The sequence below is a fragment of the Phalaenopsis equestris genome, unplaced genomic scaffold (assembly GCF_001263595.1).
Source record: "Phalaenopsis equestris unplaced genomic scaffold, ASM126359v1 Scaffold235610, whole genome shotgun sequence".
Taxonomy (NCBI): Eukaryota; Viridiplantae; Streptophyta; class Magnoliopsida; order Asparagales; family Orchidaceae; genus Phalaenopsis; species Phalaenopsis equestris.
In genome coordinates this window covers 193,099-211,181 of record NW_018253472.1, presented here as the reverse complement: position 1 = coordinate 211,181, position 18,083 = coordinate 193,099, and the positions used below count along the sequence as shown (strand labels likewise).

Sequence of the window (18,083 nt, the reverse complement as noted above, 5' to 3'; positions counted from 1 at the left end):
TAATTCAATGAGGGAAATGGGCAACCTCTGATCTTAATCAGCTTGTTTAGATGATTGACATTATAAAGGATTAATTTGTAAAAACCAACCTCACTTTCATAATTAAAAGGATAAATTAATAAATTTCTAAATTATTAAAATTTGGAAGTTTATTAAAATTAAATAAACCTAGGATTTAGGGGTATGACTTTTGATGTCAATAATTAATCAATTTAATACCCCTATTTGATGTTCAAATGAAATTCAAATAATGAATCATGATCACCTAAAACTTAACATTTTCAAAATTAAATAAGACACTCACATAGATTTTAAGGGCTTAGTAGTGGATCTAAGTTAAATCAAGACTAATTAAATGAGGATTAGAAAAGAAAACATAACTAAAATTTAAGACCATTAAAACACCACAAGCCCAATTAGGACTAAATTTTGGCTAGGTGTTCCAACAACATTAGCTTGCCCCCCTTTACGGGTCTTCATTCACATAATCTTCAAAATTAAATTACAAATGATAATTACCCTACTCTTAGGGATAATTAGGACATCAATGTTCATTGAGCATTAGGGTGTTCATAGGGTGAATTATTAAGCAACATAATAAGTTTAAATAAGCACGAGGCCTTCCACCAGGTAGTGAGAGGGAAGCATGAACCTGCTTCTTTCTCCTAACTTGTTGGATACCTCAGAGGTCTACTAAACTTAATATCTTTTGCTTAACAAAATCATCCTTAATTAAACTCCTAAGAACCCACCAAGATATGACATAGGGTTAGGAAAACTATCAAAACCTTACTTTTCTGCCTCTACATGAACTGCCCTCACATGCATTTTAAGTTTCAGGTGGTGTAAAGAGAAGACTCGCCAGGTATGCTTATTATAGTTTACAGTGTTGTCTTTCTTGTACTTTTTATACTTACAAAACTTGCATGCTAAACAACGATGCCACCCTTCATGAAAACTAAAACTATCAGGATAGCCACAAAACCAAAGCCAAAACTAAAACCAAAATCAACCAAGATAAAATTCACCCCCACAACATTCAAAGTATAAAAAAAAATTCAAAATTTAATCACAAACATCGCACAAAACAATGACTACAACTAAATTAAGACGTCTCTATCGAATGATCGGGAACCCCTCAGAGGAGGTAACCTACGGTTGCTAACGAGGTATGCCCCATAAAATTTAAAAAACTTAAACTGTAGGGCCACCTGATTTGACATCATAACTTGACATCCTAGAAAACTTAAACTCGTCACATCAAGGAGCTTGGATCTAGCATGGTGGGCAACACGACCACCTTCAACAGCAAAACATGACTTCACCAGCTAAACCAACTTCCTTAGAATTGAACAACCAAGCCATAGGATTTCGAGGTTGTTTGCTTATGCAACATAAATCCTCACCTCATCTTTAGGCATTTGTATAGCCCTGCTGTACAATCTATGCCCTAACTCGTTTTAGGATTCTGAGGTTGTCGTTCCTTGCGACGTAAATCCTCACATCTTCCAGGCTATTTGTGTGATTGCATCACACAAATGTAAGCCCTAAATTAATAAAATTTGCAGGATGAAACACTCAAATAGTTTTTCATCTAAATTGAAGCCAAACAATAGGATAGACTGAGAAGGCACCGAGGTTCTCCTCCGGATCTATGTCATCCCCCAGTTCTTCCTCCTTTGGATTCTACAATTAAAATGTTCCAAATTTGAACAATTTCCCTTTCACATCTTTTTGTCTGATTTCGTTGAAAAGTCCTTTCCTTTGAATTCCTTGAAGATAATATTTCTTGATTTTTATCAAGAGTTTTCTTAGATGACTTCGGTCATTTAAGATGTAAACCCAGCTTAATATAAACCTTATTTAATTCTTCATATTAAATAAGGAAAATTGTCGGCAAAAAATAGTTTCACATACCAAAATGATGTCATATATTCCTTAGTTTATTTGATCGAGCCTCATCCTTAAGTCTTGTGTTTATCCTTTGGGATAGATACAAGATTTGAGGTATAGTGCTCTTTCATTTAAACTATAAAAATATGAGGTTAGTTTGATTTCATAATTTTCTAAACTTAAACGTCCTTCCGGAGCGGGCGACGGGATTTTGATTATGGTGACCGACAACTTCCTACGAGCAACTCCTTAACCAAAATAGTGCCGACAGACCCATGAGTGGGGTGCCATAAAAATTTCAAAGTCATTTGAGTTCAATTTAATGAGTTATGAGGGGGAAGCCCTAGGGGCAAAATGGTAAATTTGGATTTTGGTGCCCTAATTAAACTTTAGGTTAGCTTAAAAGGAAAATGAGTAATATTAATCATAATAAAATCTTTTGGATGTTTGAAACATAAAGGTTTAAGAGGTAGAAACAAATTTGTTACTTTTCTACAATAAGGGCAAAAATGTAATTTTTATAAATTATTGTGACTTGGAGGTTAACTTAATTAGATGAGCTTAAGGTAATGGGCTTGAGTTAGGAAGATAATTATTTGCTCATTTGAAGCCCCTTAATTGGTGATTAGATGGTAAGCATGATCTTTCAATAAGAACTAAATTCACTTAATATAATATTTTGATTATTACAAATTTACCCTCAAGATTGGACTTAAGGGTTTAGTAGTGAGCTAGACTTGATATTTAAATTTCTTTAATAAGGTTTAGAAAAGAGAAACATAATTAATTATGAATATCAATAAAATAATACAAGTCCAACTTTAATTGTGAGTCTAAGATCTTCAATGACTCGAGTTTGACCTTATGGACATCCACTTACAGAACTCTTAAATAAAACATCAAGTGAATGTCTGAGTATCTCACGCATGGATAATAAAAATATTAAGGTTCATTGAGCACATGTTGGTTTAATCCATTAAATTTAAATTTAACTTCGGATGATTAATTGAACAATATAATAAGTCCAAATGAACTTGAAACGATTCAAGAGGTTTTAAAAGTTGTTTAGGGTCATGCCCCGAACACTTTTGCGATCTTTTTGATATTTTTAATAACTGGATTCATTATTCTTTGTTTAAGAAAATCATCGATTAAAACTTTTAGGGACCCACCAATTTATGTCTCGAGACCCGATAATTCACCTAAATTAATAGAAATACCCTACACTACTTATCCTACATTAATTAACCCAATGCTCAAGAATTTGAGTCTTCCCTAAGATAATTAAATCCTTGTGAGAAACTAGGGATATTTTTTTTACCACATATGGATCATCGGGCTTGTGTAAGTCTGAGGTCTAGGGGGCTAGGGCAATGACAATAATGCTAATGTGTGTTAAAATGAGGGATATGACGTGAGATTTAGAATAGTATCTCCTACCTCAAGGACCTACAATAAGGAGATAGGGACGGACCGATGATACTATTGGATGACTTTTGGAGAGATGATTGCCCCCCGACACTCTTAGATTGCATGTAGCCCTAGCTCGTTCGAAATAATTAATCTGTGGACTACATTACTTTGCAAATTATTTACAAAAATGAAATTTCATTTGCATGATAAAGTAAATTCTATATACATAAAAATTAATATAAAAAAAATTAAAAATTTATAAAGGTCTGTGGTTAATTTCTTGGATCAAGGTTAGAACTGCCCTCCAGAGATTATCGGGTTGGTAGCTCTTACTCAAGGTTAGGAAGCACACAATCCACCTCTGAGCCCATCTTTACCAATGTCTTACACTTAGTTTAATCTTTCATATGTGACTACGGGTGTTGTACTTACTTGTGTTTTCCTAGGACTCATTTTCCAACTTTTTCATACGGATCCTCTTATTTACTTTCCTGTAATTTATTTAAATTCCTCGTAAGTATATTACACTTTATGATGCTAACCATACAGCGGTAGCAGAGGCTCAAATACGCATTTACATTTTATCTATTGAAATTTTGCTTATTTACCTTCTAGCATTTTTTTTACATGCATTTATTTATTTTACCTGCAAAATTAAACTAAAACTGAAAAATACAAAACATATTTCAAAATAAAGTTTACATTTTCAAAACAAATAATAACATAATACGTCCTTTTTGATTTATGGGAGTCCTTCGGATGAGGTAACCTACGGTTGCTAACGAGATCTCTCAAGTTTAAATGAGCTTAACGACTCGTTTAGACTAAGTAAATTCAAGATAAAATAGTTGTACCGGAATAAAGAAACCGTGAGATCCTAACCGGTGTCACTCTAATCAAATTTAACCCCCCTCCCCCAATAATACTTGAATAACAACAAAACTTGTCACTTAAACTGTAAAACTTTAAACTTTGAACTTAGAGCTCTCACTTTGGAGGAGCTTAGAGCTAATTCTGTGGGCAACATTGCAAGGATGAATAGAAGAACAACTTCGAGACAACAAACAGATCTACAACAATAAATCTTTCCTTATAATTAAAAAAAAAGTCATAGGGCTTCGAGGTAGCCCATCTAGTACGATATAAATCCTCAACTCATTTTTAAGCAATTGCACCGCTATGTTGTGCAATTTAAGCCCTAACTCGCTTTAGGTTATGAGGTTGTCGTTCATTGCAACATAAATCCTCTCATCTTCCAAGTTGTTTGTATGACCATGTCATGTAAATATAAGTCATAATTAATAAAATTGGTAGGACGAAATATTTAATAATATTTCCTCTAAATTGAAGCCAAACCATAGGATAGCTTAATAAGTCACCGAGGTTCTCCACAGGATCTGTGACATTCTCTACTCTTCTCCCTTTCGATTCCATAATAAATGTCCCAAACTTGATCTTTTCTCATTTGATACTTCTTTGTCTAACCATGAAAGTCCAAAATTTTGAAATTCTTGAAGACAATACATTCTGATCTAAATTAAAAATTTTCTTAGGCAATTTTGATTGTCTAAGATGTAATTAACTATAGGGGTATGCCCTTATAGGAAACTTTAGAACCCAGCTTAATATAAACCCTACATAATCTTTCATATTAGATAGGGGAAATTTGTCAATCAACATCAATGGTTCGCAGATTAAAACAAATGTTATAATTTCTTTAGTTTATTTGATCGAGCCTCATTAACAAGTAATGTGCCTATTCCTCATGATCAATGCATCGCTTGCGGTGTTGTGATCGTTTACTTAAACTATGACATATATGGGATCGGTTTGGTCTCATATTTTCAAAATTAAAATATTATTTTCCAAAAAAACAAATATTATATATTTATATTAAATTAAAAAATACATTTTACCAAAAAGGTGACCGACATATGGGAGAGAGAGATTTTTGTCTTAGTTCGAAGGTCTTTAAAGATAAGCCTTAACTACTAATATCAATAACTTTCTTGGTTATCATCCTCCATTATCTTGGTTAGAAAAAATAACTAAGCCTTATTTTTATAGCAATTATTGCATGTTATCTTCAACTCGTCTCTCTTAATTATTGATAAAGATAGACAAAGCTTGATTTTTCGTGCAATTGATAGGCTTAGTTGTGATTAACTCGCTCTTGTTTAGTCTTTTTGCAGAGGTGATATAAGTTTTAGATTTTGGCATTAGTAGTTCACTTAGTTATCATTAGTTTTTTTCCTATCATTGTTAATAGAGGTAAAGAAGACGTTAATATTTTGTGTGTTTAACCTGGTTGTTGTTAATCCTTTTGCTACCTTCATTAACAATAAATACAAGCTAGATATTGGTCGTTAGTTAAAGTGGCTAGCATTGTTAAATTTTGGCATTCACTATATTTATCATTGATAGAAATAGGCTAGGCCTTAATTTTTGGCATATGTGAGTAACTTTGTTGTCATCAGCTCTTCCCTACCATATTCATTAATAAAGAAAGACTAAACCTTGGTTTCTAGCTCTAGTGAGCAACACTTCTCTCAATTTTTTTAATGTCAATAATGGTTACATTTACAAAGCATAAGTAACCTAAGAAACATACCATATGTAAGGAAAAGAGGGTCACTCCAATAACTAGAGATCTTGAAAAATAGCATTGTCATTCATTGATTAGTGGAATGACATATTATTTAATCGTGAGACTAAAGAATAAACAAGTATTTTTTTTAAGCAAGCCCATGAAATTTTCTCCTCTTGACAAATGATCCCCTCATGGGTTACTCGATATTGCTTGTTAACCCATCCTCCAAGCCTCTTCATCGAAAGAAACTAGTTGAAATACATATATTTAAGTGAGAATAGGTTAGTTCATCTAGATAGAAACTTAATATCATCGCAATTTCAGGATCAAAGAGCAGTTTGCCCTCATTTATTTTAAAGTTTGTAGGCGTTGTGATCAAATATCAATACAATAGAAATTATTCTCACGATATTTGTCATATGAAAAACTTATTGACATTTTTTATTTTAAATTCTATTAAATGATCTATTTCCAAACTCATTTGGTACCAAGATGATTTTTAATAATTCAAGTTTGTTGAAAGTCCAAGTTAAGATTTGTTATGCAAGCATTGAGATAGTTGGCTTCACTGTTGATGTTGCAAAATATGTGTCTAAGGGGATAATAGATTCAAAACCAAAACAGAGAGATGAGAGTTTTGCATCAAATTATATGGGGGATTTTTTTGATATGTCTAAATAATAGATATTAATTTATTAATAAAACTATTAATATATAATTAGATGTCTTATTCATCAATATATTAGTACTATTATTTGCATAGAAATTAGAAAACTTTACGCAAAGCGACCTGCAAATATGATATATTTATATTTTAGTTCTTCTCACTTATTAATTTATTTGATTGATGAATTGGGATCATAACCTTTGACTTTAAGGAAATCCATGGAATTTAATAATAGTATCCTGATTTGACATATAGATAATTGATCAAGCTTGATTTGAGGTCAAACTCAATTGTGTGCTCTTTGCCAACTCATTGAGAATGAATCCCAAAGTTAAAATATTTTTGACATTTTATTAAATAATTTCATGAATGCCTTATGTTGGAGACTTAGGTCAAACCACTTGTCGTGTGAGACAAAAGATTTGAGTTGATCTAAAGAACTAACTGTTTTATAGGATAAGGCCAAAATCAAAGGTCGAAATGATGCCATTCAAATTTTGATTTAAGAATCAATGTAATTTGAGTGAACTTTATAATTTAATAATTTTTGCACAAGATCTACCAAACTTTTTATTAAAAATTAAGCAGATTTCAAGATTTTAATTGACTTGCTTTATTTCTTTGATCTAATTGTATATTTATTATTATTATTATCATTGATTCATTTTAACTGATTTCATTCTAGAAAAATGCTAGTAATTGGTTTCATAAGGATTGATCCTACAATATTTACATCCCAATTTTGTCCGATCAAAGTAAAACAAAGGTGAAGAAGACTCCTATAAGACTAACTAGTTATACTAACCCTAAAATGTTCTTAATAATGATAACAGTCACACATTCACATCATTCAAGCTCATGCCCATTTTAGTTACTTTGACTATGCTGACTAGTTTGTCCATTCAAGTCTATGTTCATTTCTTTTCATTCCTTTACCAATGGTGCATCCATGCAATATTTATGGTTTGTTATAGTTTATTAAGATGTCAAGTTTGATGAAAATTTCTACAGCCTCTACCTCACCCTCATAAAGAAGTAATAAAGGGCATGCTAGACAAATCTATAACGTGAACAAATAGGTACACTAGATATTCTGTGAAGCTTCATGTTCAAATGCATTGTACCATGAAAAACAATATTTGTATGTATTCTCTGAAGTGTGAAGGTATAAACAAAAAAAAAAAGGCACATATTAATGCATGCACCCTTGAATTATTGGTTGATGGCATTAAGGTGAAAATGAATGAGAAAAGAAAATTCCTGCAAATGTTCAAGCCAAATAAAATTATGTGGGTCTCTATGCATTCGAAGAAAAGCATATATGATTAGAGCCATTATTCTTGACTTCATTGAAGTGTAAATTTGAGACTCCATGATCTTAGACTCAATAATGATGAATGAGAATTGAATCATACAATTTTCGGACAAGGTATCACATTGATTCCACTGGGTTTCACAAAGTAGAAAAGATAACAGTCCCACAAACAATTTCGGATTCATATGAGTGCAATGAGAGGTATTGGCTTGGTTATAATGTGAGAGAAGTCATACAAAGAAAAGATCCACAATTTTTTTTTTTTATTCTCTCTGTGTTAGTTGAAGTTTTTCTAATAATTCTCGTGTGAAAATTACTGTAGCTGTAAATTTGAATTTTTATGGCTGTAATAAGTGCACTTCAATAATGAAAAGTGACCTCCGTTAGTGCATTAAAGGCTATATAGGAAGGCATGAGGTTAATAATGCAATTCATGCATAAGGACGCCAAGGCACAACAATCCAAGAAGGTTGCCCCATCCATGGTAACAAATTCAATTCATAGACGGGTTTAAATGAAAGAGCACTTTTGCAAAACCTCAACACTCCTGCGACCGTAGCCAATCACCTTCCTTTTTATTTGAATTTTGCCTTCTATCTTTTATATTGTATTAATTTAAATGAGTGAAAAACTTCTCTAATAGCATCTATTATTGAATGAAAATTAAAATAAGTGTTTTCCTTGGTGAAAACCTTGATTGGTGGCATGGTTTTGAGCTGTGAGGCATGGTGGCTTTCATACAACTTGTCTCTTTGATGAAGTGCAAGTTTTTTTAATTTTCCTTAATTTTCTTATCACAATTCCATCTCCTCCTGCAATCCTTCATCAACCTTTTTCATCATCATCCATTAAATTCAAGAAAAGATCTCCATTTTGCTCACATCTCATCAAAAATAATACTAGAAGCGCTCAGTTTTGAGGTCCCCACCCATATTTTAATCCCATCCCCTCATTACCACCTCACTCCTACACTCTCGTACAACTCTGGCATCATGCACAAAACATCGGTCCCCCACTGGTAAGCCAAATCACTGTTACATGTTCTCTGTAAGTATTCACCACTTCATAACAGCCCCAAGAGAAATCCCTGCGGCTGTTAAAAATTCAACCAACTTGACAATTCCAATCCAACTCAATTTAAAAGATTCCTGTTTGGGTTGCCCCTTATCATTTTGGTCGAGTTCTTACAAAGATTCTTATCTCATTTATTTTTTTTGAGCCCGATTTGGGTTAAGCCGTCAAACCAAATTTACTTGAAACTAACTCACTAACTCGAAATAAACTCAAACTCAGCCTGCCAGCCCGACCACAGTTTGGCTCAAAATTGACCCGAAAACTCCCATCTTCAATTAGATACTTCATTATCAATCCTATTCACTCCCTATATTTCTAAAGTATTCATCTCATTCACTCCATAACAAGGTCAGAACATCAAACCATCCCATTCCATTATTGCTCACCATCATGTACTTAAATTGAAGCCCATAATTGGTCACATTAATAGGAGAAATCAACCATGAACTGGCCCTGCCTGGTCTAGAGCTATGGTATGTTGGACATAAGTAGACCTACAATACATCCCAATCAAATGGGCGTATACTATGGTCTACCTGCAACATATGAGAGATAAGCATGAAAAATCGACATGCCAATTCCGATTTGGCAATTTTTCTAAACATTTTGTGACCTGAAGGGAATTTTGACGCAATTATTGACTATTTAATCCATAATTACCATCACAGATGTAAACATGGAACCCATAATCTCGAATAGACTAATCAAATTTAGACAAGTACAGAAGTCAGCAACATTTTCAGTAAAGAGGACCACCAAATGCCTGATTTGAGCTTATTGTGTCGATGTATGAACGGCAAAGAAACCTAAAAGCTTAAGCGAATGGCTATACCAGACACATTAAAAACTCAAACTCCTGTTTTTTTCACCCCCAATATGGGACTATGTTTCACACTCATTTGTGTCTCATCATACTTGAATTTGTCTACTTGTTGGACAAAATTGAAAGCTTAATTTGCTAACCATAATTTAGGAAAGGAAATGTTTATTAGAACACCAATTTACATCAGAAAACTACAATTAGAAGACGTAGTTCTAGCACTTTATAAAATTGCTAGGAAATTTTGGAAATCAAAACTAAATGAGGAATATATAAAATTAAGGAAAATAGCAAAACATTCATTAACATTCTAACTCGACCAACCTAGTTAAAAAAAAAAAGAAGAAGAAAATATTCTACCCCTTCCTCATTATATATGAATGTTTATATATTTACAACCAAATTAAACTATCACATTTTAGGAGTCACCAGAAATTGTGGTTAGATTCTCCAACCACATGGTTAATGAAATAAAAGGAGAAAAATACTTGAAGGCAAGGGCGGACGAGATCCTTTGGATCCATCTCCATCCCTCGAGAAGCCGACTCATTAATTTTGTTATAACAAAACAAAGATAAATTATGAGTTGCCTCTCAAACCTTTCTTCCTACTACTGCTCCAAGTTTCTGCTGTTTAGGAACAATTTCTGCACCAAATTTTGATGGCTTTGAAACCACAGAATCAGGCTTTGCTGATCTATTAGATGCACAAGGTTCGCTCTTTTGATGAACTTTTGATGCATAGAGAAGAACAAAAAGAACTGAAATAGTTGAGAGAGTTGCCAGTGAAGCCCAACACATGTGCACATATTTCTTCAGTGGGTTGCAGTGATTAAAGAAGATTACAGAGAATGCATCCTTGACTAATTGGCAATCCACCAGACTCTCCATTTCTGGATAAGAATCGAGAATATCCTGCATGGAATCTGTATAAAGTTGAACTTTTCCATAAACGCTTGCAGGTATGAACTCCCCAGGCTTGCAGGCTCCATCGCTGCTCCCCAAGCATGCAAATTTTTCTATGATCTTCATGAATTGTTATGAAAATGAAAGCCATGTTTAGTTCATTTCTGATTATGCTGAAAAAACAAGATAATATATATGAAAGAAAACTAACCTTGGGTATGTCGCCTATTCTTATAGCTTTAGAAGAACAATTTTCGGGATGGTAGTAGTACTCAGGTGGCCCAGAGAAAGGATTGCATATATATTCCAGCTTTGAAAGCGATAGACTCAGAGATGTTATGTTTGAGTTCACCTGCAATTTTTCCAAATTTTAATCAATCGTCATGTTCCTACTAAAGGGACAACAAAGCTTCTACTGAACAATAGTTCCCCGACTGCTTACATAGGGTCATTTTAGTCTCAAATTTTATAATAGTGTGCAATTAGTCCACATATCCTTTAAATTGAAGATGAAAGTCTTCTGTGAAAGTATTTCGGCCCATATTAAAAATAGTTTGAGGATTTTGACATTCTTTACTCTTTTAAAAAAATATATATCGCACACACAGTTCAATCAGAAATTAAATTTGCATTAATTCATGTTTTAATCCATATAACTAGGAACTCAGTACCTGTTGAATCAAATCATAAATTCGCTCTCCGACATCACGGAAGATTGTCTCAGCAGAACCATAGTTGTTGCAAGGAAGTATTGTGCTCAATGTGCTCTTTTCTGGATTCTGCCGGTATTCATCTAAAGCCATGCATGTGTCACCAGCAAAACTGAAAATAGTATATAAATGGTTGGTATAAGATTAAAATATATGTTTATTGCAAAGCATAATATGACTTACCTTCCAAAGAAATAATATAGTCCAAAGTATGCCCAAAGAAGGAATATAAGTAGCCAGCAAAGTATAATAAGCCTGCCATGAAGTTATATTTGGTTGCTCAGAAAATTCAATTGTAAATAATTAGTCTTCATTGTAGATCAGAGTGAAAATTAGAACAATCTTCTTACACACAAAAAATTTGGCAAAAATTGAAAGGGATCGATGCTGCAGATAATAAAATGATGAAAAAGTTAGTTTGTTTCTTGTAAATCCCAACTTTTGTAAGAATTCTGAAACCATTGTTTAACTTACCCAGCAACAAAATGATGATAAATATGTTTAAAGTAACGGTAATAATAGTCACTGCGTTCCTGCAACAAAGTTTATCTCATTTACTGCATATGAACAAAAATGGTTCAAACAATTTTATCTAATAATATTCATTTCTTCTTGTTCTTATTAAGGTTCTTACAGTATATTAAGCCCTATTGTAACTTGGTGCATGATTCTCTCAGCCTTCATCTGTATGCTGCTGGCCTCATCATTAAGCTTCTTCGAAGTCCGCTCCAGACTGCTCGTGTCTTCAACATTTTGGCTAAGTTGTGTGTTATTCTGCAACACTTCAACTGATTCTGAAACTCTACTTATTGTTCCTGATGCATTATTTAAGGACTGTACCAAGTTGTTTTCAATCAAAATGGCCCTTGAATGAAATCCAGTACTGCCTCTAAGTGCCACTCCTGATGCAATTCTGTTGAGCAATTATTAGAATTTTTATCAGATTCTGAGAGCTTCGATCTTCTTTTAATAAAACAGAGTGCCAAATTGATCCTCAGCCATTTTGCAGGGGATCATTTTAATCCAAGAGTCCATTAAAATGCAATATAGTTCCAATTTTTTTTTAATATGGGCTGAAATATCCCAAAACAATTCAATAAAATATTATTTCAGCCACTATTAAAAAAGTCTAAGGATCAATTTGATACATTTGTAGACTGAAACTAAAACAACCTCACCAGGGAGTCATTTTAGCCAGTGCTTCTTTTAGTATTGATGATATGAGACAAGTATGCTTCTTACATAGCTAATAACGTAAGGAAAGCTGCAAATGGAAGAGACCAATTGTTTCGTCTCTTAAAAAAATTGGCTCTCTTTTTCTCACTTCTACCCTTAAAATAGAAGATTGAAATTATCACAATTGATGCGTAAATAAGGCCACTGATGAGCCATGCCACTGCAATAATATACCCAAATTTTCCAGTAAATATAGTTGACTGGAATATGAAAAACATATAAAATATCAGTTTCAAATATTCCAAGACTTCTTTTCAGAATAAGAGCGGCAGAAATTTGAAAAATTGTTCTTACACTCCAATAATGCTTGTTTGTGATATTAAAGCCTCCTCTGTATTTCTTCAAATGATCCAAAGGGTCAATCCTTTCTGTCATATGGGCTAAAGCAGAATCTGGAAAGCTGTCGCCTTCAATGAAAAAAAAATAAAAATAACAATAGCTTTTTTTTATTGTTGTTTTGCAAGATCAGAATTGAAAGGAAATGTTAAGCAATAAAAAAGATAATTTCATATTCTAAACTAGAATTCACTCAAAATTTTTTTAGCCAACTTTTGAAAAGAACTTCACATATCATTTCCCTAAGCAAGTTTTAATATAAAATATGAGGATCCAAAAGTTATTATTTTTAGTTTATAGGCTTGTTGGGGTACAAGTAGGATTTAGTAAATCGTGTAAATCCATGATTTGCAAATCCTTTGGGGTTGTTTGGCTGCAAGTAGGACTTAACGTTAATCGGATTTAGGCAATCGTTAAATCCATAAATTCACTAACATAAATTCATTAAACCCGCTGATTTACAGAATCTGATATTTAAGCCAAATCGAAGGAAAAATTGGATTTAGTAAATCCATGAATCTGTAAATCCACTGAACTCCCACAACCTGCCATTCGGCTGGATTTAATAAATCCAGTGAAATCCTATTAAAAGCCTCATACTGCCTCTTTGTGTTAAATCCTAAGAAGTATTCAATATAATAGATGTTAAATCTGACAAAATACTAGTAAACCGTTTAACAGTCATATTCATAATTTAGGACTTGAGAGAAAAGAGGATTAACTAGTTATACAAAATTTTAATTCAAGTAAATAATTAAAAGAAGTATTGATTAGAAGAAGAAGCAGCCACAGGCAAGCTCAGTGGAGGAAGATATGAAATTGACCAAAATGTGAAGGAGAAGAGCAGTTCATCATGGTAGCAGGCTCAATGGATTTTAGTTAAATCTGTCAAATCTCCAGATTTAGTAAATATGGGATTTAAGATTTAACATTTCCTAGGATTTAAATTTTTTATTTTTACAATTTGGCACCTAAATCTTGCTAAAATCCTGCTCAACACCTGCAATCAAAGAGCCTACAGATACCCCAATTGCTTTAGTTTTCATCCATCACTCTTCTTCTTATTTTATAGTAACCATTTTTATCTTGAAATAGCCCAAAGCCAATCATGACACCTTCACATCATCCACATATTAAATGAACTTCTTAAAACTAAAACAATAAAACCTTAAGAAAAATAAAATTAAAAAAAATAAAACAAAAGACGTGCAAATCTCAGACCTTCATCATGTAACAAAATTTCTCTCTCTCCAACTCTGCGAGCCACCACTCCTCTCAGAAACACCACTGCAAGAACGCACAGCAGCAATGAAAAAACTGCTTCTCCTTTCCATTTTCTAATTACCATAATCTGTAGAAACAGTCAATTCCATAACTTTACTGCGAAATCCAAATCCAAAAACAAACAACCAAACAACAAAACTTATATTCATATCGATAAAATTACCTCTAGTTTTTGGACCCAATTGGTATAGGAGAGAAAAAGTTCAACTTAACTTCTCCCCCCAAAAACAAAGCTATTTGTGATCCCCATCCTTAGGGTTATTTTTACCCCTCTTCCAGTATAAAACGCTGTGATTTATAGAGAAAGGCAAGAGAAAGAAGCCAAAGATGCAAACTTTGAGGTTACTCTAAGAGTACGAAAACTCATCAAAAAGCAAGATTTAGGTTTCTTATGGAGGAGGAAATGGATCAAATCCTACGAAGAAGAAGAACAAAATCCAACCACCAAAGATGAAAAGCTGCAAAGGAAAAATACTATAGAGCAGAATGAAGCAAATAGGGATAGAGAAAATGGAGATCATGCCAATGGCTTTTTATCATCGCCTCCGACCCCTCCCTGACGAGTTTTCAGTGTGAACACTTTCTGTTGTAAAGAAGCTAAAAGTTTCCAGTCGATTAAAAAAAAACATAAATTTTTCAAATGATTTTTATAAATATTAACACTTTCTAAACCTAATCAAACATTGGCACTACTGAAAAAAGGTAAAAATTTCGCGAGGAAGTTTTCTTCCTGCCGCGAATTCGCGCTCCAGTGGCCGTTGATTACGCTGACTGCAATTCATTGATTGGGTTTGTTTGTTCGATGACCCAGAAAAAAAGTTTACATGCAGACAACTCTTATCACAACTATATTTTAAGTTAGACATACTTATCGCATGAAAAAGGTATATTGAATGGAGATAATTTTGATGCTATATGAAAAAATTAGGTGAGAAATTGGGTTCAAACAAAAAATAAAGTCAGATGCGTTGATTTGACTCATCTTTTGTCAGAGCTTTCTTTTTGAAATTATAACTAATGACAATTAAAATGTTTTTGAATATGCATGTCATTAGTTTATTTTTGAAGGAATTTAGAGGAAAATCATTCAGTTCTAATGTATTTACATATCTAAACATTTAAATTTTATATTTTGTATTTATACCACCCAAATATTTCATGCAGCTTAAAAGTGAAGTTACTTTAACTTTTAAAAGTGAAAAAACATATTTTTATGCATAAAAAAAAAATTTAAGAAAATGAGCACAACTTTATTAAGAAAATGTATAAGAAAAAAAGCCTAGGTGATTGAAAAGAAATTACAACTCAACACAAAATTAAAATAAATAATACAAACAAATCATATAAAGCATCACATACTACAAAAAGAACAGTCAACTCAGGCATAAAGAAGACAAACAGAAGAAAATATGACCTAAAATCTCTATAACCATCTCGAGCAGAAAAGTAAAAGTGTCAACTTTCGTCTCTAAAATCATTTATAATAACTATATCAATAAAAATGAAGATCTTCAATTATCCAACCAGAGAATGCATCAATAGTTTTTGAAAAGACTGACAAAAACTGTAGTAATCCTTCCAACAATAGCCAAATACATCTCCACAGTATAAAAAATAGAATCTGCAAAGAAAGAAAACAATAGTTTCCAATACTACCGGAAATAATACTTACATTAACAAAGCATTGAATAAAAGGAGAAAAAAATAAATAAAGAGCTTAGAATAATCAAACTAACAAATCCTTTAAGCCTCTATCGAAGAAAAGTGTACACAATATGAATATCATAGTATATACAAACGAATGGTTGAGACTTGATGTACGGTTAGAAATCCTCATAGTTTGATAACCAAATATTGAAAGAAAACCAAGTATAAGAAATATTCATAAAAATGAAAAGTAGAAATTGAAAATGGCACCATTCAGGATTAAATGGTTGAGTCCGTATTGAAACTCAATCCATAAAATGGAATTTTATCAAAATTAAAATAACCTAGATATAAATAATGAATTAGTTGAATTTCAATAAATGCTGAAAAATATCTGAGCACAAAATCAACCAAACTAAAGTGCAATAAATGAACTTATCTATAAAAATACCCAAAGATCTATCAGAAACCAAAGAAGAACTAAATTCACTAGCAATAGCATTATGAACTACAATACAAATATGAAAAATAGGATGCTAATTTTAGAAAATGTTCGGTACCAACAACAAATAATGAATTTTAAGGGGATATCTACAATCCTTTAAAGAAGATATTCACAATATCACAGTAGAAGAAGAAGTAAAGGATTATTAAAATGATCAAATATACAACCAACAAGATCAGAAATCACCAACACCTCTATAAAAGGGATAAAAATACAATATCCTAAAACCTTCATATCAACACAAAAATAAACCTCAATCAACTTTTAATATGTTTGAATTCTAACAAAAGCAATCCATTCAGTGTTAGAAATCATATTTAACCACATGTAACTCAATGAGGTAAGACATGCAATATTACCGCTAAAAATGACTAAGCACCAAAACAAAATATTGGGAACAACAAACCTCCAAACATCACTCAACTCACAAAGCATCTTAGCAAGATTGGCTAAAATCAAAGTAACAACAATAATATCAAAGAAAAAACTAAAATCTAGCTAAATCTTATAGAAAACAACAATTTAATTAGTAAAATAATATGTTCAAACTTCTTCCTATTGCTCCTATGCTTGATAATCCAATGACTACTCTTAATAATCACATCAATCACATTAGAATTATTAATAAAAAATGTATAGCTCCTTTCTTATAAAATCTGATAAGCAATGCTTTGAGCAGTTAAAAGATAATAAAAACTTATGATTTTTGCAAGTAACATTATCAGTGAAATAAAAAACTTAAAAAATTTACTTGGAGCAAGAAAAAAAAAACCCATAAGGACCAGAGTTTCTAATAAAAAATGAGCAAAAAACAAAAAAAAGATGATTGTGGGAGTCAATGCCACAAGAGAAAAGAACACATCTGTTATTAAAAATTATGCTTCTATTAATGAGAATATCATAATTTTTTAACCCACCATGAACAATTCTCCAAGAGTGTAAAGCCAGTTTAATAAAATATCATTTATATCAAATGAGCCTATTCAAATCTCTTATAAGTAAATTATCATGTATGATGTAATAGACAAGTTTATTGGTATAGTGATCAATGCCCTTCTTAATATATTTCAAACTACCATCAATAATAGGAATACTATAAATTAAGGCATTCAATCGGAATATCACTATTATTGCGTAAAAGCCATTGACCATCCATGATAACATCTTTAAGCAAAAACACTTTTAGGATAATAAAAGCAATTAAAAAATTGAACAACCACATTTTTTAACAAGAATAAAACAATTTAACCAAGGATAAAAAATGATAATATCCCTACAGTTAACTTTAAAATATAAACTTCTTCTAAAGTTATCAGCTACCTTCTTCAGGTCTTTCTAAAATGAGAAAATATGAGATGTAGAATTATGTAGATAAAGCCATAATGAGCAATGAACCAATTAAAAAACATATGAAAAGGAAATATAATGCCTCCAAATAATTTTAAATTTACACCCAGTGTTAAGATTTCCTAAAGAAGGAATTTCATGACAATCATGAGGTTTAGGAAGATTAATAATATTCCAAACAATTGTATTAATCTTCCTCTCACTATTATTATGAAAAAAGAAAATTATTAAACATAGATGAAATTTCTTTCCTAACAATGTTAGGTAAGACAGAAGATTGAAACCAATCATATCAACAACACAAAATAGTTGTTTTACTAAGCTAGAATGAGCTTATCCAT

General features: G+C 32.1%; 1 protein-coding gene across 2 annotated transcripts; it reads right to left on the bottom strand.

Moving 5' to 3' along the window:
• Positions 1-10,128: 10,128 nt before the first annotated feature.
• Positions 10,129-15,069, bottom strand: LOC110039178. 2 transcript variants are annotated; one of them, XM_020744156.1, is made up of 11 exons: positions 14,407-15,069; positions 14,181-14,310; positions 12,918-13,030; positions 12,630-12,823; positions 12,022-12,300; positions 11,862-11,920; positions 11,738-11,774; positions 11,571-11,642; positions 11,349-11,499; positions 10,889-11,029; positions 10,129-10,797 (listed from the first exon to the last, which is right to left on the bottom strand). In XM_020744156.1, exons 2-11 carry the CDS (start codon positions 14,305-14,307, stop codon positions 10,366-10,368), a joined length of 1,605 nt encoding a protein of 534 aa, XP_020599815.1. In that variant the 5' UTR covers positions 14,308-14,310; positions 14,407-15,069; the 3' UTR covers positions 10,129-10,365. The 2 variants fall into 2 exon arrangements, with proteins under 2 accessions (XP_020599815.1, XP_020599816.1); XM_020744157.1 differs by having other exon boundaries at positions 14,181-14,246; positions 14,407-15,067.
• Positions 15,070-18,083: the final 3,014 nt, after the last annotated feature.

Bases quoted from the DNA above. Each gene is read 5' to 3' on its own strand.
- LOC110039178 (XM_020744156.1), bottom strand. From the start codon at position 14,307: ATGGTAATTAGAAAATGGAAAGGAGAAGCAGTTTTTTCATTGCTGCTG. The intron at 13,031-14,180 runs GTCTGAGATTTG...TTTTCATTGAAG, and splicing joins AATTTTGTTACATGATGAAG to GCGACAGCTTTCCAGATTCT. The intron at 11,921-12,021 runs GTAAGAACCTTA...ACTTTGTTGCAG, and splicing joins ACAATAGGGCTTAATATACT to GAACGCAGTGACTATTATTA.